This window comes from Tarenaya hassleriana, unplaced genomic scaffold (genome assembly GCF_000463585.1).
Source record: "Tarenaya hassleriana unplaced genomic scaffold, ASM46358v1 Cleome2, whole genome shotgun sequence".
Lineage (NCBI taxonomy): Eukaryota > Viridiplantae > Streptophyta > Magnoliopsida > Brassicales > Cleomaceae > Tarenaya > Tarenaya hassleriana.
This window is the reverse complement of record NW_010965372.1, coordinates 1,551,064-1,575,334: the sequence shown is the minus strand read 5'-3', so window position 1 is coordinate 1,575,334 and position 24,271 is coordinate 1,551,064. Positions and strand designations below refer to the sequence as shown.

At 39.1% G+C, this 24,271-nt stretch overlaps 5 protein-coding genes across 6 annotated transcripts; 1 reads left to right on the top strand and 4 right to left on the bottom strand.

The window, feature by feature from the left end:
• Positions 1-2,570: 2,570 nt before the first annotated feature.
• LOC104811605 (elongator complex protein 3) lies at positions 2,571-5,684 on the bottom strand. Its single transcript, XM_010538349.1, has 9 exons — positions 5,174-5,684; positions 4,694-4,763; positions 4,402-4,574; positions 4,040-4,214; positions 3,681-3,847; positions 3,383-3,602; positions 3,186-3,290; positions 2,940-3,092; positions 2,571-2,831 (listed from the first exon to the last, which is right to left on the bottom strand). Exons 1-9 carry the CDS (start codon positions 5,647-5,649, stop codon positions 2,673-2,675), a joined length of 1,698 nt encoding a protein of 565 aa, XP_010536651.1. The 5' UTR covers positions 5,650-5,684; the 3' UTR covers positions 2,571-2,672.
• Positions 5,685-6,019: 335 nt separating this feature from the next.
• LOC104811604 (uncharacterized protein slr0889-like) lies at positions 6,020-9,668 on the bottom strand. The gene is made up of 11 exons (XM_010538348.2): positions 9,316-9,668; positions 9,087-9,215; positions 8,544-8,738; positions 8,305-8,352; positions 8,094-8,222; positions 7,874-7,998; positions 7,641-7,751; positions 7,418-7,526; positions 7,216-7,334; positions 6,481-6,634; positions 6,020-6,392 (listed from the first exon to the last, which is right to left on the bottom strand). Exons 1-11 carry the CDS (start codon positions 9,427-9,429, stop codon positions 6,165-6,167), a joined length of 1,461 nt encoding a protein of 486 aa, XP_010536650.1. The 5' UTR covers positions 9,430-9,668; the 3' UTR covers positions 6,020-6,164.
• Positions 9,669-10,492: 824 nt separating this feature from the next.
• Positions 10,493-12,977, bottom strand: LOC104811603 (26S proteasome non-ATPase regulatory subunit 6 homolog). Its single transcript, XM_010538346.2, has 8 exons — positions 12,733-12,977; positions 12,505-12,619; positions 11,973-12,063; positions 11,744-11,889; positions 11,431-11,650; positions 11,200-11,308; positions 10,912-11,080; positions 10,493-10,825 (listed from the first exon to the last, which is right to left on the bottom strand). The coding sequence occupies exons 1-8, from the start codon at positions 12,869-12,871 to the stop codon at positions 10,651-10,653; spliced, it is 1,164 nt and encodes a 387-aa protein (XP_010536648.1). The 5' UTR covers positions 12,872-12,977; the 3' UTR covers positions 10,493-10,650.
• A 180-nt stretch (positions 12,978-13,157) lies between these two features.
• LOC104811602 (general transcription factor IIE subunit 1-like) lies at positions 13,158-17,998 on the top strand. 2 transcript variants are annotated; one of them, XM_010538345.1, is made up of 11 exons: positions 13,158-13,322; positions 13,510-13,632; positions 13,951-14,071; positions 14,508-14,630; positions 14,744-14,853; positions 14,954-15,131; positions 15,762-15,962; positions 16,313-16,543; positions 16,663-16,870; positions 17,293-17,395; positions 17,766-17,998. In XM_010538345.1, exons 1-10 carry the CDS (start codon positions 13,270-13,272, stop codon positions 17,388-17,390), a joined length of 1,446 nt encoding a protein of 481 aa, XP_010536647.1. In that variant the 5' UTR covers positions 13,158-13,269; the 3' UTR covers positions 17,391-17,395; positions 17,766-17,998. The 2 variants fall into 2 exon arrangements, with proteins under 2 accessions (XP_010536647.1, XP_010536646.1); XM_010538344.1 differs by having other exon boundaries at positions 14,954-15,137.
• A 3,843-nt stretch (positions 17,999-21,841) lies between these two features.
• Positions 21,842-23,205, bottom strand: LOC104811601. Its single transcript, XM_010538343.2, has one exon. It carries the CDS (start codon positions 23,100-23,102, stop codon positions 22,176-22,178), a length of 927 nt encoding a protein of 308 aa, XP_010536645.1. The 5' UTR covers positions 23,103-23,205; the 3' UTR covers positions 21,842-22,175.
• Between the last annotated feature and the right edge of the window lie 1,066 nt (positions 23,206-24,271).

Genomic DNA, 24,271 nt, shown 5'->3' with positions numbered 1-24,271 from the left:
CCAAATTTGGCTAAACCAGACCTAACCGAGACCCAAAAACAGCCCTTACAGATCTATACCGACCTAAACCAGTCAATCTTAGACCTATACCAGCCTATTTTAGTCTACCCAGACCTCTTACCTAGCTAAACGTAGTCAAATCCACCTATTCAGACCTATACTGAACAGAAACCGGAATCTATGACCCACATCAGCTAAACCGAGATCTAAACAGGTCTAACCCTAGTGAATTTCGCTAAACCCAGCCAAATTGGATGCTAGACAGTCCTAACAGGGTAACCCGATCACTACAGACCCTATCATACCCTAAATCAGTCCACTATGCCCTAAATCAGATACCATCAGACCTAATTTGAGCTAACCTAACCCTAAACCAGTTAGTTCTAGTCCTAATTGTACATTCCAGACCCTAAAACAGATCTAATCTAGTCCTAACCACGAATTCAGACCCTAACATGATCAATACAAGTCCTAAACAGATAAACCAGACCTAAATCAGACCTATTTCAGCCTATACCGATCTAAATTTACCTAACCCGGACCCAATTGACCTAAACATGGACAATTCTAGCCCTAACCGGACAAATCAGACCTACATCAGACCTATATCAAGTCTAAACCGGCCTACATTGACCTCTACCCGACTTAATTGCCCTAAACTAGTCTGAATTAGACAGAACCGAACAAATCAGATCCTAAATTAGACCTAAACCAGCCTAACCTAGTCTGAATTGACCAAAAAACCAGACCTAGATTGACCTAAACCAGACTCAATTGACCTAAACCGGACTCAATTGGCCTAAACCGGACCTGGAATGACCTAAACCGGACTCAATCGACCTAAACCGGACCTGAATAGTCCTAAACCGGACCTAATTGTCCTAAACCGGACCTGGACTGACCTGAACCGGACTGAACCGGTCCAATTGACCCCAAACCGGACCTGAACCGGTCCAATTGACCTGAACCGGTCCGGTTTGACCTAACCGGTCAACTGTTGACCAATTTTTGGTCAACGATTTGACTTGACCAACCTAAACCGGTTCGATTGAAAAATTGAACCGGGTTTAATTACTCAATCGGATTTAAACCGGCTAAACCGGTCTAAACCGAAAACCCTAATTTCGGAATGCGGAAGCCGCCGAGTCACCCGAGTCAACCCGGTGGTTGACTCACCCCGATTCTCCGACTCAGCCGCGACTCGGTGAGTCACGACCGATTTCGCCGGAAAATCGCCGGTTCTTCACCGGTTTTCACACCCAAACCCAAAATCGACACCAAGACAAGAACGACTAACCTGTGCGGACTCGTAACTCGACTGATTTACTCAGTCCGAGTTCGATCCGAACCTTGTCGTCCTTTTTCCCGTCGATCTGAGCTCCGCCGCTTGTGTGGCACCACCGATCTCGTCTGGAGACATCGCCTTATCGCCGTTTCTACCTCTGAAACACCTCGAAAACGCATTAGCACGCTCAGATCCAAAACAGGGAACCACAGACTTACCTCGACCGCAAGATCCGCCGTCGATTCCACCGAGCTTCGCCTCGACCAGGCTCTGATACCACTTGTAGTGGATTATCGACCGATCCCTCACCGTAACCTCTCCGATCTACACTCGTGTGAACAGAACGAAAGAACGCAAGAGACAACCGGGATACGAGTTCAGCAACCGAGATAAAATCTCGGTGCCTACGTCTCGGGAAGAGGAAGCCGCGTTTAGTAGCTAGGGTTACAACCGACCGGAACCACCGGACACCGCCGGAACGGCGCCGGAGACCACGAGCTATGCTCGCCGGACGAGAGAGAGTCTCTCCGCCGAAAAGACGAAGAACCGAAACCTAATCCGTTCGAATAAGAGAAACAAAATGAAACCTAGGGTTTCATTAAACAACCCCGAAAAAGACAGAAATGCCCCTCCGTCCAATTGAGATCCTCTGCTTCATCCGGAGGTTTCGAGAGCCTCCGCTTCCAGTAGCGGATTTGCTGAGAACCCCACAGTTTATAAAAAAAAATATGAGTTTTGGTCTCTTACTATACATATTACAGTGTTTGGCTTTTGACGAAATTTTGTATGTGTGTATCAGTGTATGTATACATGTAGAGAGTTATTTTGTAACGATTTGAGAACATTCCTTTGTGATTATTACTGATAAGTTTACGGTTAAATAAATAGGAGGGTTTTATAACCATTAATAACTAAATTTCACATTCTTGTAACAGCTCTCTTTCATCACTTCTAAAAATATAAAATTCCAAAACATTAAAACAAATCAAATTCTTGTTATATATTATTGGAAATTAACTAGCTATTCGAGTACTTATACATTCATACAATTGTTTTGAAACTTTTTGCACAATTTTTTTTTTCTAAAAAAAAGGAGAAACATATGCATGCTTATGAAATGTAGGAAGATTTACCTTACAGTATCCATAGTCATTACTGGAATTACATCATTAAACATATGCAAAACACCCAATAACATGGGCTGAGATTAAAAAAATAAATTAAAGTTTATATATTTTTCAAAATTCCTCCTCATATACCATATGAAGAAATTGAAAAAAAAAAATTCAAGACAGCAAGGCCAAAGTCTTCTTCCATAGTCTTAACAACACTCCCACACTAATATTAAAACATTAAAGATTACAAAAAAAATTGTTCTTTAGGGTTTTCAGACAAGATGCTTCACCATGTAAGGACCTTCAAGTTCATAACCTAACTTCCTGTAGTAGTGGCGAGTTCCTACACCCGAAATCACTGCGATTTTGCTCGATCGGTGTTCCCTCGACGCGATCCTCTCCGCTTCTTCCATCAGAAGCGTTCCATATCCCTTTCACGATCAAAATCAAACCCAATCAACGACCAACTAACGGATGATTTTTATTTCCTTTCTTTCGTTTCGGTAAAAAGCATATGCTAGGAAGTTGTTCAAACTCACCTGATGCTGCAACTTATCAGAATCTCGACCATGAACAGGCACAGCGGTTCCATACACGTGAAGTTCACGGACAATGGAACACTTCCCCACAAGTTCGGGACAAGTAACATTCTTCCCACACTTTCTCAAACGTAACAAACCGACGAGAATGTCCTGTCACCGACAAAAGGACAAAAGTATAATACTTTATCTACTAGTTCCATCCCCAAGACATGGAGTTCTGAATGAAGGGTATTTATCGATTACCTGGCGTGTGTCTTCATACGAAAGGAATGTTTCCCAACCTTCGTTGGCTGTGTAATCACGCCGCACAAGTTCTACTTCTTCTGGCTTGATTTTGTGGTGAATGTCCTGTAAAAATGGTAAGCGGGATAGAAAGATTTTAAAAGAATTCAGTCTCCAAACAAAACGGGACAAAACAGGGTAATGTATGTGTTTCTGACCTGAATTCCAGCCTCACGTGTTCGAACATCACGGCATTTCAGACCCAAATCGTCCATTCTAGCTAAGGCCAACTCGCGTAGGTTTCCTTTTTCGACCCCTGAAGTAACCAGCGGCATTGGAATATCACGCTGAACTCTATAAACACGTGTCCATGGAGGTACCATCGAAAGAATCCTTGCAACGATATCGACGAGCTGCTCCGGTGGGTAGTTTCTATACCTGCAGAATGCCACGACGTAGTTAGAGTTCCGCTCCCAACATGGATGCGCTCATGTAATTAAGACAAGAATGTCGTACCTTCCAGTTTTCCAGAGTTCGTAAAGTCCAGTTCCACGTATCACAAGAGTGGGATATATTTTTAGCCCATCGGCCCTAAAGGATGGGCTCTCGAAAAACTCCTTGAAACTTTCCATGTCTCTCTCAACCCCGACATTAGGAAGATCAGGCATCATGTGTGCAACCACCTACAGAAAAAACACATAATCAGATTATAGAAATTAGAGGATTGACACTCGCTACAACGAAAATCAAGGGCTATATCTTTTTAAAGAAATAAACAAAGGAAAAACTTTATCCACATTGAAGGCAAAAGCAGCTAACTAAGTGAGTTTATTACAAGGAGAAATGAATAACAAAAGAAAACTATAGGTTCACACCTTGAAACCGGCATCTTTAGCCAGGCAAAAGCAGTCAGCTACTGCAGCAACTGTGTGCCCTCTATTTGTGTCACGAGCGACATCTTCGTATGTGCTCTGGACGCCGATCTCGAGCCGTGTGCAACCATAAGACAACATTTGTCTTAGATGAGGTCCAAGACAGTAATCCGGCCTCCTGTTAAATTTTCAAGAACCCGAGAGAAAATGCTTATTCAGATTCGATAAATTCATCTTAAGGAAGGTAGGAGGATAAACTCTCAAGCAAGCTTCTATTTTGATGATCATGGATAAAGAAAATGGAGCTCAGAAAGCATTGTTCCTCCTCCCCGCTCCACATTTCATCAATTAATCAATTAACTTACGTTTCAATCGTCATGCCAATGCATTTAACCGCACTGTGTTCTGAGTAAGCAACGGCTTCTTCAACATTGGCAGATGTGTGTCCTGACAAAGCATCATGAAGATTCCTTGTGAAGTAATCTCTGTAATCAGCTGGCAGTGACATGAAAGTTCCTCCCATCAAAATGAACTCGACCTGGAAAACATACAATCGCCAGCAGTTGTCGGTACTAAAGAGAGAACCATGGAGAATAGCTGAAACTAAAAACAATTTTCGTTTGTAAATTGTTTTGAAGGAGAGATTCAAACTCAAACCTTATCTACACTGTGACCCAATCGCTTCAACTGATCTATCCTGCTCCTTGCCTGAACATACGGATTGTACCTATGATAAGAAACATGGGTTTAACTAAGCCTCACAAAACACAGGTTTCAAAACTATGGAGCATTACTTCAAATTCTTGCTCCATCTTCCTCAATCAAGAATTCATTAACACAAATCTGAGCTCCTCCCCCCCCCCCCAAAAAAAAGAGAGAGGTTTGGGAGAGTTCAATGGCCCTCGACGGCGAGTCTGGATCTGGAGAAGCTCCTCGATCTACGGTTGTGAGATCTTCCTCTCGGCCGCATCAAATCGCACAATGAACCAGAGAAGAAACTCAACAGATTTTCTCAGCGAATGCTCAGCAGGCATTTTGCGCGCATTTTATAGGGTGTCTGGCGTTTGCTAAAGCAACCTATTCCCCCCCCCCCCCCCCAAAAAAAAAGCCTGGAGAAAAAACAGAAGAAATTGTCACCTGGCCCTAATAGCACGCATGCTCGTAGGCTCGTAACCCGTGTAAGACTGCGTACTATACTCAAAATCCGAATCCGGACCACCGGGACAGTACACACAGATGTTTCCCGTGGTCGCGATGTGCGGACACCTATGAGGCTTCGACATGACCGCCACGACAGCGATCCCAGAAGCCGTTCGGACAGGCTTCGCCCGGAGTTTCGGGAGCAGAGCCTCTCGGTCGGAATCCGGCAAGGCCGCGATCATCTCGACGAGCTTCGGAGCCCGAGCGAGGCCGTACTTCCGACAAGCGGCGGATTTAAGGGCGTTGAGGTCGACATTCTCGTTGCGACGAGAGAGCTCGACCATGGAACTTACGATCTCAGATATGGCGCGAACTCGTGCTTCCTCCTCCGTCAATCCACGGCCCTGGAAGCCGCCGCGACCTGGCCGAGGGAGCTTCTTGGACTCGCCGTTCATCACAACCGCCGTCGCCATCGCCAGAGAAACCTCACGAGGGAATCAATTGACAAGCGCGTCGACGTAAAACGCAGTTTTATAAATGCCGCATAAAACGATGTCGTTTGCGCTACTAGTTAGGCATTTTATACAAATCAAAATTAAATCAAATCTTTTTTATAAGATAAAGAAACTAGCAGCCTGAAAAATGAATATGATCTGAACAAAAAAAAATATTTTTTTTTATTCAAAAGAGTTTTTTGCTTTCATTTTTAATTTGACTTTTTTGGATTTTTCATATTTTATGCGTTGCAAAATTCGATATGTCCATTTTCCTAACACAAATGCCAAACGATTATGAATTAAATATAAAATTTACAATTTTTTTTCCCTTGAAACAAAATTAAGCCGCGGGGGAAAAAGAATAAAGTATGCCTCAAGTATAACATACTGTATGATAGAGAGCAGTAAACTGTAAAAATATATAGCTAACCGCACAGAACAATAAAAGCGATTCGGATGAACGCAAAAAAATTTATTCCGCGACTGCGTTTTCAATCTCCTCCGCCGAGTAATAATCTTCTCAGCGAAATCCTTCTACCCGAAGATTTTCGCGTCCTATCCGAACCCGAAAAATGTCGGTTTTCGGGTGAAAGAAGAAGCGCTTCTTCCGCGATAGATTTCCATTGTTCAGCAGCCGAGTAGTTGAGCCCGAGGCCGACGCTGAGCCCTCTTAACAGATTTACCGTGCGGAGAACCGAGAATAGTTCCTCGGGGAATGCCTACCGTTGAACACGGGGCGGAAAATTTGTCAGCGGAAAGTTAACAAAGGAGAGTTAGAGACGCCAATGTCGCCTCCCGTCTGCTTACCTCGACCGAGATTCTTTTGAGGGAGGAGTCTTCCGAGAACGGTTGCAGAATTCGGACACCCGGAGGCATCTTCGTATCGAACATCGTCTGTGCTAACTTTAGAATCTCTTCTCGCTCGTTCTCGCACTTGCATAATGTACTTAATCCGAGTTCCCTGAGTATCCGCATCGTTAAAACGCTAAAGCAGTTGCAACGAAAAAAAAATAAACCCGAATTTCGAATATCCAACCGCTATATGAGAATGAGGTCGGGTAATAATGTTAAGAAAATCCAAAAATCGGGTTCAAATTGGGGAAATCGGGTATCGCCATGGTAGCCAAGTGATCAGTAAAATGACATTTTCCCCCTTAGGTTTTAAGAGAGTTATATACAAACCTACTGAAATTTCAGGTTCGGGTTCAGATAACCCAAAACTTTAGGATATCCGACCTGAATCAACTCCTACTATATGATATTATTTTTGAAAAATCTTATTTAAACCCGGGTTCGGTTACCTGACTAGAATGAAACCGAAATCGAGTAATATCTCAGAGACTTGAAACCAGGTCATAATAATCCAGGGTCCAAAGAAGTTTCCGTAGGCTAAAAAGCAGGTAACTTTATCAGTCACGAGAACGGATATGTGATCGGATGATACCCTTTTTTAACTAACTTCACGTGAATTCGAAGTATAGACACTCATTGCTTCTATCCCGACGACAAAAGGAATAATCTTGATGAAGTTCGAAGTATTACCGAAAGCTCTGAGAAGCTCGCACAGCGTCGTTATCAGCCATGGCGATGACAAGATTCGCATAACCAAGTCGTAGATTGTCGGGGAGATCCTTCACTTGCCCGTAGTCCAGCAGCGCAACCTGCTAAAAAGAGGAAAGAAACGGGATTTACACCCCGAGCGAAAAAGGATCGTCGGAAGCGAGAAATGGGTACCGTAACTTGCCTCTGAACCTTTACAAATCAAGATGTTTCCGGGATGTGGATCCGCATGAAAGAAACCACTTTTCAGTATCATTTCACCGTATGCTCGGGATAAACTTTTCAGTATATTGCTGTGAGGGCAAAAAGAAAAGGAAAATCCAAATGCGGGTTTGGGAAAAGTGAAGAAATTGACGGCGAAAAAAGCAAAAAAGAGAGCCTGTGGGCGACAAATATGAGGAGCTTACTGCTTTGCTCTCTCGGCAAGCTTACCACGAGGATTTATCCCTCTCTTAGCCATTTCATCGCCAAGACTTAAGATTGGGGTCCCGTTAATGTACTCCATTACCAATACCCTCCTGAAAATTAACAAATCGGGATTCGGAAAACTATATAGCTCTTGCCCTTTATTCCATATTTTATGTGGATGATCAACTAAAATGGTAGATAATTGATGGAAGAGTAAAAAAGAATCAAATACCTGGTCACCATATCTTGAATCACCCTGGGAACCAAAACAGGACTCTTTCTATTGTTCTTATACAGAAAACATCGAATTTTCTCCATTGCATTGGCTTCCTTCGTGAAATCGAATTCATACCCAATCTTGACGTAAGAAAAAGATGAAAAGAAATTCAAATCGTTTCGCAAATGAAAGCTATAACCAGATATTTGGCGGAGGGAGGAAGAACAAAGTGTACCTGTGTTTCCATTTCCTTTGTTAAGGAGTAAATGTCGAATTTGACATCTGTCTTTTGAATGCATAAGGCAAATACTTGCAAGTTTCTTATATCTGTCATCATCAATTTCTCGACGCCGGGATGTTGAACCTAAACATATGGTTTAACTATCAGAAACTAACAAGAAGACAGTGAAAATCCTTACGCTTGATCCCCTTGAAAGTGTTCTCACCTTTACCGCAACATCGCTCTTGTCGCCCTTCAATCTTGCTCGGTGAACCTGAATAAACGCAATCGAAAGGAACTGTTTCAGATATATGTATACATTCCTGAAATTTGTTTATCCATCTCCAACATCTTGCCCCAAATAATTCCCAAATACCCATGACTGAATTCATCTCACTATTTATGGAAAACACAAGAAGTGTAGCATCACTCTACACAAGAAAATCTGCATAAAGGTTTTGTCACCTGAGCAATAGATGCAGACCCGATAGGATTCTCGTCGAAGCTTTCAAACGTTTCACCGATGCTTTGACCTAACTCCTTCTCCAGGACAACTTGGATGTCGTGGAATGGAGTAGCAGGAGCTTGATCACACAATGTAACGAGCTTTCTCACCCACGCGGCCGGTGCCAGGTCTGGTTTCCCTACGATTTGTGCAACCTGTTCCCCGAAAAAACTCGTTATCACAAAACCACGACGAATCATCAAAAACCCATGAACATGATTCCACTTCACAATCAAAACCAAGATTCAAAACCAGCAAAAATCGTTATCACAACGTGAGTACTGTCACGTGGATTATCTAAATTGTGATCACTACTCTTCAGCAAACAAATCATGAGTACAATCTAAATCAACACCAACAAGTAAACCCACTTCAATCAAACATTGCAAAATCAAAACTTTTCCTTTCCTTCTTCCTAAACCATACAAATGGCATATCAAACTAGAAACTGGAGAGAGAAGTTCGAAAGGTAGTCATCACGGCCAATCAAAAGAGACGTTTACCTTAAGGAAGAACCCGCCCAGGTCAGAGCACATAGCGTAAATTTTCTCAGCAGCAAACTCATGTTGCCGCTCCCACAAATCCTCCTGCTTCTTCGCATCCTTCACCAAACTTACTCGAAGTTGAAACATCTGAAAATCCAAGCGAAAACAGCCCAAACCCATTTCAAATTTCACGAACGAAATCACAGTAGGACGAGGAAAATCCACGAAAACAGCCGAAAGACTCGACCTTGTAGCCGGTGTAGATATCAGCGGCACGAACCCAGAACTGAACCGAGCGTTGCCACGGCCGGAAGCCCTCGGAGAGCTTCTCCTGGATCCCTTTGAAATCGATGCCATGCATTTTCACCGACGCAGATTTCAACTTCTATGCCTCGAATGCAGGGAATTTCCGGGGTGAATTTGGAGAATTGAAGAGAAATGCGGGCGATACATACATACTACATAGTGTTTCGGGAAGAGGATGATGAATTGCGGTATAAAAAGGCAGAGATTGTGGCTGAGAGAGGAAGGAAACTAAAGAAGGAATGATGGAAGAGAGATTTCGAAGTGGATGATGCTTTGCGTCAAAGGCTTCTGCTTAATTTGCTATATCTTCAAGCCCTACCTTGTTGTTAACATGTGAACTTGTGACCATGTCCACCAATATGATCGAAATATAGTGTGGTCACATATTGATACCATTATTTATAATGTTAAATTTATGATGTTTTAATTAAATAATTAGTAAGATATACAAGGTATGAACATAATAAATTAGTGTGATCACCATAAATTTAACGTTATAATCGATAAAAATCAAAATGTGACCATACTATATTTCGATCACATTGGTCACATGTGACCAGAGTAATCTTGAAGTAAAATAGCAAATTAAGGATATTTTTGATATAATGACTTTTAAGATCCTTTGACTTATTATATTAAATTAGGATATTAATTCTTTAATATTTTTTAATCTATCAAACTATATAGTAATCTGTCAAATCATCAAGACTCGTCACCGTGTGTTACACAAAAGATTTTATTTTTAGCTCTATGTGAATAAGGGTGGAGATTTCGATTTTTTTTGTTTTGGATTCGGGTCAGTACATTTAGATTTGATTCTTTTGGTACGGTAAATTTATATTTAGCCGGATTTTATGTTAATTTGGATTTGATTCAATTTCGATTCCTATTCCATTTATAATGATAAAAAGTGTTATTTCTAAAATTATTTTGGTATTTTTAATTATTTTTTGGTTTAAATTCAGTTCTTAAATTAAAATTTTAAATAATTCGATTTTTATATCAAATTTAATTGGATTATTTTTAATATACATATATTTTTTTTTCATTCAAATTTTCCATTTTAAAAAAGTTATAACGAGTTTAAATCGTATTCAACTCACCTATATATCTATATATGAGCCAAAACGACGAACAAATAACAAATCTTTCAGGAATTCGAACATGGCTTTGATGTTTTTTCACCACCCAAAAAAAATGGACGAGAGATTCTTCTACGGCATGAAAAAAAAAACATGAACCCGAGTTTGCAAGGGGAAAAAATCAGAACGACGAATCAAAGATCGATGACACGAGAGAGCTTCTGGATTCGGTTAAGAAGAACGTCACCTTGCTTGATCGTCGCCTGGTAAAGTGCGTTCTTCGCGTCCGGTCGGTTCGTCTCCAGAACCCCCGCCACCTTGTCGATCTTACAGTGCAGCTTTCCCGCCGCTATGAATCCCGACAGCTCCCTGTATTATGTACATATATATAGTTCCAAGTATAATGCCTGAAAACCAAATTCGTCATTAACAGAATCCGAGGTTTATCCACTTACAGATCGATGAAATCAACTGTAACACCGAACGCCCTTGCCATGGCGTCGATCGTTACGCTCTTATACGATTCCAAGAACTGAGAGTACACCACTGTTCTTACTTCCCTCATGTAAAACCGGAAGTGCGGATTCAGGTAACGGTCGAACTTTATCTGTTCCGCGAGCCCCGCTGTTGATCACGAAAAATCGAGAAATTCAATAAGCTTTTCGCTTTGACGGTCACCGGGCTGAGTAAAGACAATAGTAATTCATGGAAATTGGTACAAGCGAGACGGTGAGTCAACTAACCGAATGCTGAGAAAAACGCTTTGTATTGACAGCCATACAATGAGTTCAGAAACTCCGGGAGGAATGGGATCTTTCCGATCACTGTTAAGATCTCGGGAGCATCAACCACCTGCAAAAATCGGCAGCAAGTTATACCATCTCATTGACAGATTGACATTTTCAGATAATTTTCTGTAAATGTCATTGTTGTAATTCGAAATTTTGGGCATTTGGGCACTGAAAGAAGCATACTTTTTGCTTAAGAGAGACTCTGTCCAGAGATATGATGCTCGTAAGGACGGTGTAAAATATGAAGGTCTCGTAGGTGAAAAGCTCGTAGGTGGTAAAGGTTGAGATAGAGTCCAGAAACAAGCTAGCCGCCTTCTTAAAATTTCTAGTGGACATTGAGTACAATCCCTCGTACACCTTCAACCTGTTTTTCCTTTCCCAGTCACCGCCCTCTTCAAACAAGCTGGCATGCGTCGTAAGATCAAATACTCCATAGTCATGCTTTTTGAAAAAGGGCAAAAAGAAAAGAAATTCCAGCGGCCAAACCCCCACTTACGTCTTTGCTTTGTCAATGCTCTTCGATATAAGATCAAAGTCCATGTAGAAAAAACCAATCTGCAGCGTATAGAATACCAAGTCCATCTTTTGCCCGACAGCCACAGTTTTGCTTTCTGTGACTTTGAGTTGCTCCAAAGCTTTCTCCTGAGTTCCATCAGAGCATAAATTTTAGTGATCAAGAAAGCGTTCTAAAACGTATAATTCTTTACCGTGACACGCTCATGTACCTTGTCACTAATCCTGATGTAGTACAAAGCCTTTGCAAGATGAGCTTCACGAACTTCACTTTCGCCAAGGTTTTCTTCAGCATCAGCAATCCTAAACAAAGGAGAAAGAAACAGCAATATAAGACAAAACGACTTCATAACACAATGTTTATGCAACATTGAGAGATAAGAGCAATCTAACACGGCAAAAACAAAAACAGAATATGGGTTCATTGTGTAAAAAGCACATACCTTTCTCTTCCAAGAAGCCAAATTAGTGTAATTAGCTAACAAAAATGGGAGAAAAATGGAGAATGATGAATCTAAGACTTAGGTCTCAGAATTAAGCAATCGACCAACAGAACATGAAAGTGTGACAGCCTAACAGGCTCCATTTCTAGAAGCACTGGATATTTGAAAACAAATTCTGGATGCAGTATTGCCGCTCGGAATCTATCAGCAGAACAATCAAGCAAAATGAATGAGGATCTGAGGTTCTTTTCGAGGAAACCCCAGGAAAATCTAGCTCGAATTAGGGGGAAATTAAACCTACTTCTCATCAAACTTCTTAAGTTCCTCCTCATTCTTCGCTCGCATGGAATCCAACAAGCCCTGATCTAGATCCAGTACCGAAGAAGCCGCTAGGGTTTCGTACAACGGAGCCATATCTACAAAACCAAAACCCAACAACATCAGGAACAGCGGAACGCTAAAGAACCTCGAGAAATTCGGACAACGTTTAACATCAATTTCATCGATTAGAAGAACCGAGGCACTTTACCGTCGGCTTTGATCGAAGACATGACCTCATCCTTGAGCCGGACCTTCTCGATGTCTTGCACGTCGGAATGAGTAAAGAGGAAGAGCTTGTGCGCGAGAACAAGGTGAGGCTGCTGGGTTCCTTCTCCGCCACCGTCCATGGCTGCAACTCACTGAGTTAGACGATCAAGTCACCGATCTCAGAGATATTGAAGGGAGGAAAACTTTGCTTGAGGAAGGAGGAAGAGACAGACCAAAAGGCTCTGAGATGCGCTGATCTTTTTTTTTTTTAAATTTAAATACGGTTTTGGATCCTAAACCCCAACCAAACCGAACCAATCAAACAGATTCGACCGGTTTGTTCCGGTTTATTCAAACCAATTTGCTCGGGCCTATTTTTTGTTTCTTATAATTTCAATTAATGAAAAAATGAAAATCACATAATTTTTTAGATCCTCCGACGCTCCGAGTGCAAAACCCTAAGCATCTTCCATGGATTCAAACCCTAAAACTTTGATTCGACTTCAATTCTGAGAGCCTTTATCGATTCGCGGCGTCCATGGAGATCTCCAAATCAGCGCCAAAAACCGTTCTGCTTGAGCCATTTGTCAAGTAAACTCTCTTTACCATGAACTCACAGTTTGAATTCGATTGCTGATACTTGCGGTTTGATTCTGCGCATAAATGCTTGAAATTTCTCGTTTTGATTCGCTTCAGTCTTCCGCGCCTTCTTCGTGGATGTGTGGCTAGGAAATACTTGATTTTGTTGTCAGTTATCGATTTGATTTTGTGTTTTTAGGTTGGTGAAGCTTGTTGCTAGGGCATTCTATGATGATTATTCGTCGAAAGGGGATAATCAGCTGAAAGCAGCAAGAAGCGACAACAGAGGAATTGCGGTCGTGGTGCTCGACGCTCTCTCCAGGTTTGACTGCTCGTAGTGATTTTCTTTCTACAGACATTTTCTCCTGGAATTTGATAAAATCCAATTGTTGCAATTAGTTTCTGGGTGGATTCTTTGAGTCTTGATGGATTAGTAGTTTGCTTTGAGCAAGTGCTGATCCTTCACTGCCATATCGGGTTTTTATATCTGTCAAGGTTATGAGGCTGTAGCAAGATGTATAGATGAGCTTATTGAACCTGATTATGCAGATATGTTGATTTTTTCATGATGTTTATCGTGATTGGGGCATGGTTTGTTTGTTTTATGTCTTTTTTTCCCTCCATTTTTCTTGTTTGCCAGGCGACAATGGGTTAGAGAAGAAGACTTGGCGAAGGAATTGAAGTTGCACACCAAACAGCTCCGAAGAATGTTGAAATTCTTTGAAGATGAGAAACTGGTGATGCGGGAAAACAGGAAGGAGGTCAGCGCTCAAACATTTTTGTATTAGAAACGTATCATACTTTCTATGTAGATGATGCGTCTCACTACACCTGCCTGCTGTGCATGGTGGGCCTTGAGTTCTAGGGATTTTTCAGTCTTACTGTAGATATGATCTCATTTATCTGAGAATTTCGCATTGTGTGAAGTCCTAAATGGCGAAAGATTGATAGATTGGAGACTAGAAGATTGTGTAGCCATCCTGATATGCTTGCATGGGGTTGACATTCAAGCATTCTTATCCACAGTTCAACACATGTTCTCATTTGCCTCTCTTATCTGCTTGTCATCATGATCTTCTCTTTTCTTTCCTCTAGACAGGCTTCATCATATGGTTGAAAGATTCTTTGCATGTTCTGAATCCCCAAGCTCTAATTTCCTTGTTCTGATGATTTGTTGTTGCCGGATCATTTTAATAGACTGCAAAGGGTGTAAAGATGTATAGTGCTGCAGTGGCTGCCACGACTGATCTCCAGTCAAGAGGTGGTGAGGAAAAAGTTAAGCTACATACCCACTCATATTGCTGTCTTGATTATGCACAGGTTGGCTTCTTGTCCCTGCTCTGTGTAAACTTATTTTGGGTTTTATTATCAAATCAGCCAAAATATAGATTGTCTCGATGTTTATTTCGTCTCAAAACGTAATGGTCTTGCAGATATATGATGTTGTTCGGTATAGAATACATAGAATGAAGAAAAAGCTCAAAGATGAAATGGAAGACAAGAACTCTGTTCAGGAATATGTGTGTCCTAACTGCAGAAGAAAGTTACGTTCGCTAATCCTTTCGCAATTATAGTATCAGTAATGAGCACTGTTGTGTTTTGTGTTTATTAAACCTGAAGAGTTCCTGATCTCGTGTACTCAGATACAATGCATTGGATGCATTGCAATTAATTTCTATGGAAGACGATTGTTTTCATTGTGAAAATTGCAACGGGGAACTTATTGTGGAGAACGACAAGCTAACGTCCCAGGATGCAGGAGATGGAGATGACAATGCAAGGAAACTTAGGCGTGAAAAGCTAAAGGAGTTGCTTCAGAAGGTGGAGGTCTGTATTTTATAGCTATTTAGTTGTTAGGTGAAAACTTCCTATAATTAATGAATTGTAAATTTGTAATTTTCTATGTTTTACTAAATCTCTATATAATCTGATGATTTATGATTAATGATAGAAGGGAAATTTAATTTCCTGTGTGACAAAGTCTTGGCCAAACCCTCTAAGCTTACATATTAGAAGCTAGTTGTATACGTTACATGTGTTCAGTGGATAATTTCTTGCTTATGACTGTTACTGGTAAGATAATCTTATTGTTGCTTCCTGTAACGCAGTTTGTATCTGTTTTAAAACCGTCAACTGCTGTTTCTGATAAAGAATACTTATTTCAGGCCTTCAACTTGGTTTTTGTATTGTTTGTGAGGAGAATTTGTATCACAATTTTCTCTGGTAGATTTTAGATATTGTGCTTACTCGATTTTTACTGCCATCATGCTGATTCAACTGCTCGTTCCTTGTTTCCTCTCCCTTTTACTTTGACAATGTTTCAGTTTGCCAAAACTATTCTAAGCAGATCATTTAATACCAGTGATTGGTTTTTTTTGTTGATTATGGTCTTTCATTCTTGTGTCGGTATCTCTAGTTTGTGCATTGATGCTGTTGGAGTAAAAAGTGCAGGTTCAGCTGAAGCCTCTGATGGATCAAATAAATAGAGTAAAGGACCTTCAAGTTCCCGAATTTGGAAGTCTTCAAGCATGGGAAGCTCATGCAGCTTTGGCTGCTCGTGGCCTAAATGGTGATGCTAACTCAAATGATCCTTCTAGATCTTCTCAGGGTGGATATGGTTCAACACCAATGCCTTTTCTTGGAGAGACAAAGGTAATATTAGCTGGTGCACTCCTCCATGTGCATGAATTTTGAGTCCTAAAATGAATTGCCTCGTTACTTTTAGTTATTGATGACACCATAGCTTTGCTACAATTCTCCAAATGATGGGGTCCATTGATTCTAAATTTAAGTTGGTATTCTGAAGTTTTTGGCCAATTCTTCATCTAGATATGCAAATTTTAGTGTTCGGTAGAGTGAAAATAATTGTGGGTCTGGTTTGGAGATACTCTTTTTCTTTCCAGATCACAACTCAGAAAAACAGTCTTTTCAGTTTCTGTGCATGTTCTTTCTTCATAGTCACTGTGGTTGGTCGATTGAAAATAAAAATTTTAAATGGACAGGTGGAAGTTAACCTTGGTGAAGGAAAGGAAGAAAATGTCAAATCCGAGGGTGGAGGTTCTAGTCTTAAGGTTTTGCCCCCGTGGATGATTAAGCAAGGAATGAGTCTTACAAAGGAGCAAAGAGGAGAGTTTGAACAAGAATCAAAGGCCGATGGTAGTAGCTCAGCAATGGGAAAACTTTCTGATGACAAGAAGTCAGCCATGGAGAACGACAATGAAACGAATTTGCAGGCATGTTCCGGAAGATAAACTGTTCTATTCTCTCTATGTTTTCCCATGTAGAGTCTATGCAACCCTCTGAATCATGTTTCTAAATCTTGGTGCTGTATTGCTTTTGCATTTTGGTGCAGGATGAGTATGTCAAAGCATATTATGCTGCTCTACTAAAGAAGCAGCAAGAACTGTCTGAAGCTACAACGAAGACAGAGCCAGTGGATGCAGTTGCCGCTGATGTTCTGCTGGCTACATCTTCAGGTCGTCAGGTGGGTATGAAATCAAAACGCGAAGATGAAGAGGATGAAGATGTGGAATGGGAAGGAGGAGAGACTACTGTTATATGTGAGTATACAAATTATCCGATCTTTATTCACGTTGTAGTTTGATCATAGCGACCTGATAAGATTAGCCATCAAGGATGTGATAATGCATTAGTTCAAAGGCATCTGAGTTTGGTCCTGAGCTCTTGTAGCCAGGGTCAGGGAAAAAGAGTCTTAAAACCAAAAATCTTGGATTGTCTGAAAGTTCGGGTTTGACCCAGATTCTGAAAAAGATCAAAGCATGATAGGGAATGTAAACGTGTTAGATGTGCTTGTAGTTGTATTTTGTAATTGTATTAGTTAACAAAAGTATCGGGTGAAGATGTGACCTCATTTGGTCAAATATGCGTGACTCGGTCCTTCAATATCTAGTTTATTCCGAGGTTTTATTGCAGTCAGAGGGGGGGGGTCTCTTCTAACATGTGAACATGTGCATTTGAACAGCAAACTCGAATAACGAAAATTACAAGGTGGGAGACTTGAATGTCGAAGCTGAGGCTTCAGCGGATGAAGACGAAGACGTCGACTGGGAAGAAGGCTGAAACTTGTAAGTGTGTTTTTCCGGACTCTTATGAACTCGAATTCTAGAAAACTTGAGTAGAGAATTGAACTATCTGTCAGACACTGATTCCTCACGGATCCTAAACCAAGGATGGAAATGGTAGGTAAAAAAAAATTGCAGTACTAGAGATTCAAACAGTTTGTATTGTATTGGGTGGAAGTCGTTCATACTTTTTATTTTTTGGTCAAAAGGCATTCTGTATCTTGCAAATTACAAGCCACTTCAATACACAACCCATTCATTTTCACATCATTTATATATATTGCCATTGTTCAACTTCCAATTAATTGCCTCTATATTAAACATAAACCTGAATCCTGATTCAATATAATAAAGTTTTTTTTCTTATCCTCAGTGCATTGGACCACAGAGACAAGCTTTTACAGATGCTTTTATGGTCTTTGGTTTGGGATAGAGGATTAGTCTTTCATGGAAACTCTGCACATATATCATTTGCATGAATGACCCAACCTCATGAAGGTTTCATTTTGTTGTTCCTCCAAATTTATTAGCATATCATGTTTACATATTTTGGATCAAGTGAAGTTTTATAATCACCCAATTTCATGAAGGGTTCGTTGTGTTCTTGTTCCGAATTTTGTGTTAAGTTAAACAGGGATTTATGGAGGTAAATTTAGGGAATTTAGATTATTGGTTTTAATTGAGTTGAAGAATTGAAGTTTGCGAAATTGCAAAGTTGAAAATTTGAATTTATATAATGATGATAGGGTCAAAAACGATTTTGAGTTTGAGAAATTTTCAATAATGGTTTTATTTAATTGAACTTAATTAATTTTCTCTAATTCTACGCCCATCAAAACTAATATCTCCTTGATACCGATGTTTATGTTTATTGATGGAAGTCAGAATTATATATCGGTTCAGTCAAAATATGAATTTGGAGTATTTCTGTTTGAAATTTCTAAACATATTTACACCTCAACGGACGGAACCAAAAACAAAAGAAGTTGGGGTAGATAAAAAAAAAAAACCTTAAACAAGATAAAAGTAAATTGTTTAAAAAATAGTAACTTTGTATGTTTTCTTATTTTGTTGTCAATATTTTAATATTTTGAATTGTACTACTTGTATTTTGAAATAGTTAACACAGTTTATGTTTTGTTTTTGTTAATTTTAATGATTGAAACTAGCTGTGCTAATTTTGGTATCAAATATAAAATATGCAAAGTTTAGATATTATGAAAAATAGTTACCAAATATTTTCAAGTGAGAAGTATTCATATATTTTTCTCACTTTTTTTTTATAAACTACGCATATTTAATATGCTAGTCAATCATTGTGTACAAAAAAAACAGGGAGGAGATACAGTTTTGTGAAGTGTGTTGATGGATATGACAATGAAAACATGCACCAATTGCAAACGCAGAGAATTAATATTAAGATTTTATATATGACTTATATGGTTGGCTACTATTAAACCACGTGTCCAAAATGTCCGACCAGGTTTGACTAAAACATTACATGTTCTAATCCATGACTGTACACGAAGAAGGAAAATAAAATAGCATTTTATAATCAGCCGTGTCTAAATTTGTTTTTAATAAACCTTAGGACACATTTCTTTGAATTTCGATTTTATAATTTTATATTCCATTTTGAAATTTCTACCGCCTTTCCCCCCCCCCCCCTCAAAATTAGCTTGTCACGCAACTTTGAAAACTTATGTATATTGAAATTTCGTCTGTCAACAACATATATACACATTTATATGATTGCATATCTCAACGCAAATTATGTCAATTTGATTACTCCATTTTTTTCATATATCTTTGTGCAATGATAAGCATTGTTATACTTTGTTGCTTTCAAAAGAAATGGTTCATTGGGTTTAATCAAATATGCAAAACAATGATAATATAGATTAGGTGACGCAACTTTGAAAACTTTTGTATATTGAAATTTCGTCTGTCAACAACATATATACACATTTATATGATTGCATATCTCAACGCAAATTATGTCAATTTGATTACTCCATTTTTTTCATATATCTTTGTGCAATGATAAGCATTGTTATACTTTGTTGCTTTCAAAAGAAATGGTTCATTGGGTTTAATCAAATATGCAAAACAATGATAATATAGATTAGGTGGTTCATTAATGTAGGTTTCTATCTACTATACACACGTCACAATTCTTTTGTGAATGATCCTTAGCATAATCTCATTTCTTTGTTTTCTTCAATATCCACCACAAAAATATTGGTAGTTATTGCTCTCACATGAATGTCTTGTCTTCCTCCGTTCAAACTCTCCCAAAAAAAAAAAATAATAGAAATGAAGAATTTGACCATTGAAATTTGATTACATCTTTCTCGTTTTTCGTTGTGCAACAACTGTTTGATTAATGTCGTGTGTGGGGACATAAAATCTTATGGAGCTTATTGGACAATGTCAGACTATTTTGTGTGATTGCATTAGAGATAATCGAATCTCGTTTAAAAAAATTTGATTGGATAGTATATATTTTCCTATATCGATCAAATTAAACAAATATGATATAAATATAACACAATCATAGAAAATAATTTTAAACAAATAAAAAATATATTTGTAGTGATTATCATTCCAATTACATTATTATTATTATCTAAAATCTCTCTTTCGTTTTTATTCGGGGAGTTTCATTCTCACACTCATATAACAACATATCATTCAAATAATTTATTTTATACGGAAGAAACCCTTAGGTGAGTTGACAAGGAGCATAGTCAACATACTGAGAGGTTAGGGGTTCAACTCCTTACCCGCTCACCTATCGCCTGTCAGATACGGTTGATTTACCTCCCACGCGTGTGTTGCAGGCTCGTGCGTATGAACTTGAGTTTACTCGGTCAACGCACCCGAAAGGTAACAGTCGGAGTTCCCAATGTATAAAAAAAAATTATTTTATATTCCGTGCATAATGTGATGCAAATTTTGGTCAGTACAAAAAGATAAGACGATCATTCGGCATTACACTAATTAATTCACGGAATTTCGCATTAGAATTCATCCCATATAATGATTAAAACCATGATAACAAAATATCATTATGCGTTTATGTAGTTTAAAAAGTGAATGAAATATACAAACCTATGTAGTTAAGATTGTACGGTCTGCTTATATAATATATATATATATCCACATATCTAAAAAACATTGTTGATGATACTAATAAAAAACGAAAAAACGATAAATCATATATATTTGGTTTTAATAGGGATAATAGAAAATTTACACATACATATTTACATGTGTTTATAAAATAAAATTGTTGGGAATATACTAGCAAATTTAACAAATACATATTTACATTGTGTTTATATAATAGAATTGTTGGGAATACTAACAATATTAACACATACGTATACATGTATATATAGATATATATAGGCAAGAAAACTGTATTTTCAATTCGTATTCTTTGGAAAGACAAACAGAAAAGGTTCAAATCAAAGTTTGACAATAACAAAAAAAAGAAGGGGAAAAAAATAGGGTCTAGAAGAAGTGGTGTTGGCAAAAGTATCAACGTCGTGTCGAAAGCTGAATGGACGATTCGCTTTGGACTCGTCTCTTATACATATACACACATATACATATACATATACATATATATACGTACATATACACGCGCTGTCTGTGTTGGAGAAAGTGTGTTCCAAATCTCATGCTTACTATGTTGCTTTTTATGGTTAGTTTCTAAATTATTAATTATTTTAGAAAAATAATAAGCATATTTAAATTTTTGGGTGCATGTTTTTCATCTGCGAAAACTGCTGCATGGGTTTAGCAGCGTAACCAACGTTGAGAAATCGTCGTGTCACCAAAAAAGGGTTCATAGCGATATTTTACGATTCGATGGGTTTGCATTGAAAAAGCGTCAATAATTATTATTATTATTATTATTATTATTATTATAATATATATATATATATATAGGGTTTGATGTTACGAATACTATATTTGTGCAGACAGATATGCACGTCGAGAACCTTTTATAAGCATCGGATTAATTAAATTTAGCTTTAATTAAAAAACTAGTTACATGAGGTTTACTGGATATACATACATTGTCCAATAATTTCTGCAAATGGATATTTGTTCATGAAATACACATGCATTCTTTTGCTTATATATTATATATATGTACATATATATATATATACGAGTAGTATTTATGTTACGTTTGCGCGGCCGATGCCACTTGTCATCTCACATATCCTTCATAAGATTTTCAAATTTTCGTTGGATAGGGAATATGTTTTTATTACATAGAATGTACGTACATTTCAGATAATAATGGTACGTATTATATAACATCTAACAAAACAATCCAAACATATATACGATTAAAATCGCTCGTGCATGGTTTCCGTGATTCGAAAATCAGAATGTTTTTAATAAAAATAAAAAGTAACAAAAACGATAATAGCTGGTTTGATTATATATATTCAACCAATTAAAAAAAAAAACCCTAAATATATACAAACCCACACACGAAAACACTTGATTTATCCAAACCGTAAACCATCGTAATTAAACATACTCGAGAATTTCCAAACCCCACAGACCGAGAGGTGACGATCAAAGAATTTTTACAAAATACGGAAAACAAATATGCAAAACCTAAAAGCTAATAATAAACCCAAGAAAACAAAGATGACAAAAAAAAAAACATATATATACAATTCTGTAAGTAATGATCAAAGCTTCAAGCTTGCATGCCGACCTCCATATAGTCATGTGACGGCGACAATCTCACTCACCGTCCGAGGCATAACGCCGCGTCAACGTCGAGACGCCACGCGAAACCGCCGTCGCTCATCCTCCAAACGTCACAAGGCAAAGTGATCATTGAACTCTTCTCCTTGTTGCGACACGTGTACTCCAAACGCACTCTGCACGTAAACGCCGGTTGCGTTAGCAGCATCGGCCTCTCCTTCATCACCAACCACACCGTTATCTTGGCGTTTGCGCTACGGTTCCCCACAACTAAATCCCTGTACGGACCGTTCGTCCACGTAACTCTCCCCATAACATCCGATATGAAACTAGGACACGTGTCCTTCTCTAGATTCATCTTCATCTCCTCGTCCGTACACCCTAGCTCAAAGTACTGTCCCTCCACCCACGTGTCCGTTATACACTCCACCGTCACGCACGACGTTACGGTTTCCGTCAGATCTGACGGCATCAACATCTTCGTCGCCGTTTGAAACTGTCCGTCAGATCTGCCACCGTCGCTGAAGCTCAGCCAAAACGGTTTCGCACTCCGCTGAGAATTGAGAACACTAGCCGTCACCGGCGGGGGGGGGGGTGCCTGCAAGTCCTTCCTCTCCGGAGTCTCCGGCAGAAGCGGTAGCGTCACCACCTCTGCCATCACTCCTCCGCCGTCTTTCGGCTCCTCTCTTCTCCTTTTGTTGCACCGTTTGCCGTTACCGTTCCTGTTGCTACTCATAGATCCGCTACTGTTACTGCTCTCCTTTGCAATTTTCCTCCTTCCCCGACCAGATTTAGAAGAAACGCTCGATGATAATCCGCTTTTCTCCGGCGGAGAAGACGATCCTCCGATCACTGGCCTCGGGGCGATCGGCCGGAACCGGAGCATGATCCGATCCGCCTTGGACATATCGTACGTTCCTCCTCCTCCACCGCACCTCGCTATGCAACAACCGCCCCGAAAATTCATCTCTCACTTCTCTCTCTCTTAAAAAAGCTCTGAAACGGAAACAGAGACTTTTCCTCTCTCTAGACCGAGAACTAACGTCGCCGTGAGATGCGAAACGTGGGAGAGAGGAAGGTGTAGGTTATAAAGAACTGTTGCCTCGACACGTGTGAAAATCTGCCACGTGCGAGAACAGCACGGTGACGCGATTGGTCAAGCGGAGGGCACGTGGCTTTTTCACCGAGATGGAGTGGGACCCTGGACCTGGGCCAAAATGCTGACGCGAGAATCCAGAGCGTGCGGCCCAATCGCGAAAGGGGAGATTGTAAGATTCTTGCGGTGCGTTAAGATGGTGACACGTGGAATCGGGTGTACGGTTACGTGTACAATATGGCGGGGCTGTGCTTGGGGATGGGACTTAGTGAGGGACACGTGGACCAATTGAAAAGGATCTATGTAAAGAATGGATTCTATTATTAGGGGATTTGGAATGGGGGAGATAACGCCACGTGGAAGGGAAGGTGGCGACACGAATCTCGCTTGGATTTGGTTTCACTGAAACTCGAAAGACGAAGCATTAATTTCAAAAGAGAAAAAACGGGATGCATTGAAAGGTGACACTTTCTTTTGGCTAACATCTTTTAAAATTTAATTAATAAATATTATTCGTTCCAAATTTAAAATTAAAACCTAAAAACAATTATATAAAAACGAGGCAGAATAGTTAGATTTCATCGCATACTCAATTTTATATTATTTTTCGTGTTTGTTTTTATTAATAAACATACTTATTTTTAAAAATAATTTGGTTATTCATTTATTTTATATTCACTTCAAATTCGATTTCTTCGATCTAAAATAATATGATCATTTAATTTAATATCAAATTTAACTTAAATAGCGTTATGAATTATTCAGATCATTTCAATTATATATACTATTTTAATATAAGTTCAAATATAAATTTACTACTTTTTAGGCCTTGGTTGAATTTTTGAAAGATCGTAGACCTATAAATAATTAATTCAATACTGTGTTGATGAGAATTTGTTCTACAAGTGTTCATGAGATTAATGAAATTAAGTAGCACATCAAACTAATTAGTTTATAAGAATTTCTCAAAATAAAAATATTGTACGTAGCTTGATGAATTATTAAATATAGCATCGTTTATATATATATATATATATATA

Coding starts and splice junctions, on each gene's coding strand:
- LOC104811605 (XM_010538349.1), bottom strand. CDS start 5,649: ATGGCGACGGCGGTTGTGATGAACGGCGAGTCCAAGAAGCTCCCTCGG. Junction 4,764..5,173: donor ATGCGTGCTATTAGGGCCAG/GTGACAATTTCT, acceptor TTCTTATCATAG/GTACAATCCGTATGTTCAGG. Junction 3,291..3,382: donor CACGTGAGGCTGGAATTCAG/GTCAGAAACACA, acceptor CCATTTTTACAG/GACATTCACCACAAAATCAA.
- LOC104811604 (XM_010538348.2), bottom strand. CDS start 9,429: ATGCATGGCATCGATTTCAAAGGGATCCAGGAGAAGCTCTCCGAGGGC. Junction 7,752..7,873: donor ATTCAAGATATGGTGACCAG/GTATTTGATTCT, acceptor GTTAATTTTCAG/GAGGGTATTGGTAATGGAGT. Junction 6,393..6,480: donor TCAAAAGAATCTCGGTCGAG/GTAAGCAGACGG, acceptor GTTCAACGGTAG/GCATTCCCCGAGGAACTATT.
- LOC104811603 (XM_010538346.2), bottom strand. CDS start 12,871: ATGGACGGTGGCGGAGAAGGAACCCAGCAGCCTCACCTTGTTCTCGCG. Junction 12,620..12,732: donor GTCTTCGATCAAAGCCGACG/GTAAAGTGCCTC, acceptor TTGGTTTTGTAG/ATATGGCTCCGTTGTACGAA. Junction 11,309..11,430: donor GAGTCTCTCTTAAGCAAAAA/GTATGCTTCTTT, acceptor CGATTTTTGCAG/GTGGTTGATGCTCCCGAGAT.
- LOC104811602 (XM_010538344.1), top strand. CDS start 13,270: ATGGAGATCTCCAAATCAGCGCCAAAAACCGTTCTGCTTGAGCCATTT. Junction 15,138..15,761: donor AGTTGCTTCAGAAGGTGGAG/GTCTGTATTTTA, acceptor TAAAAAGTGCAG/GTTCAGCTGAAGCCTCTGAT. Junction 16,544..16,662: donor ACAATGAAACGAATTTGCAG/GCATGTTCCGGA, acceptor ATTTTGGTGCAG/GATGAGTATGTCAAAGCATA.
- LOC104811601 (XM_010538343.2), bottom strand. CDS start 23,102: ATGAATTTTCGGGGCGGTTGTTGCATAGCGAGGTGCGGTGGAGGAGGA.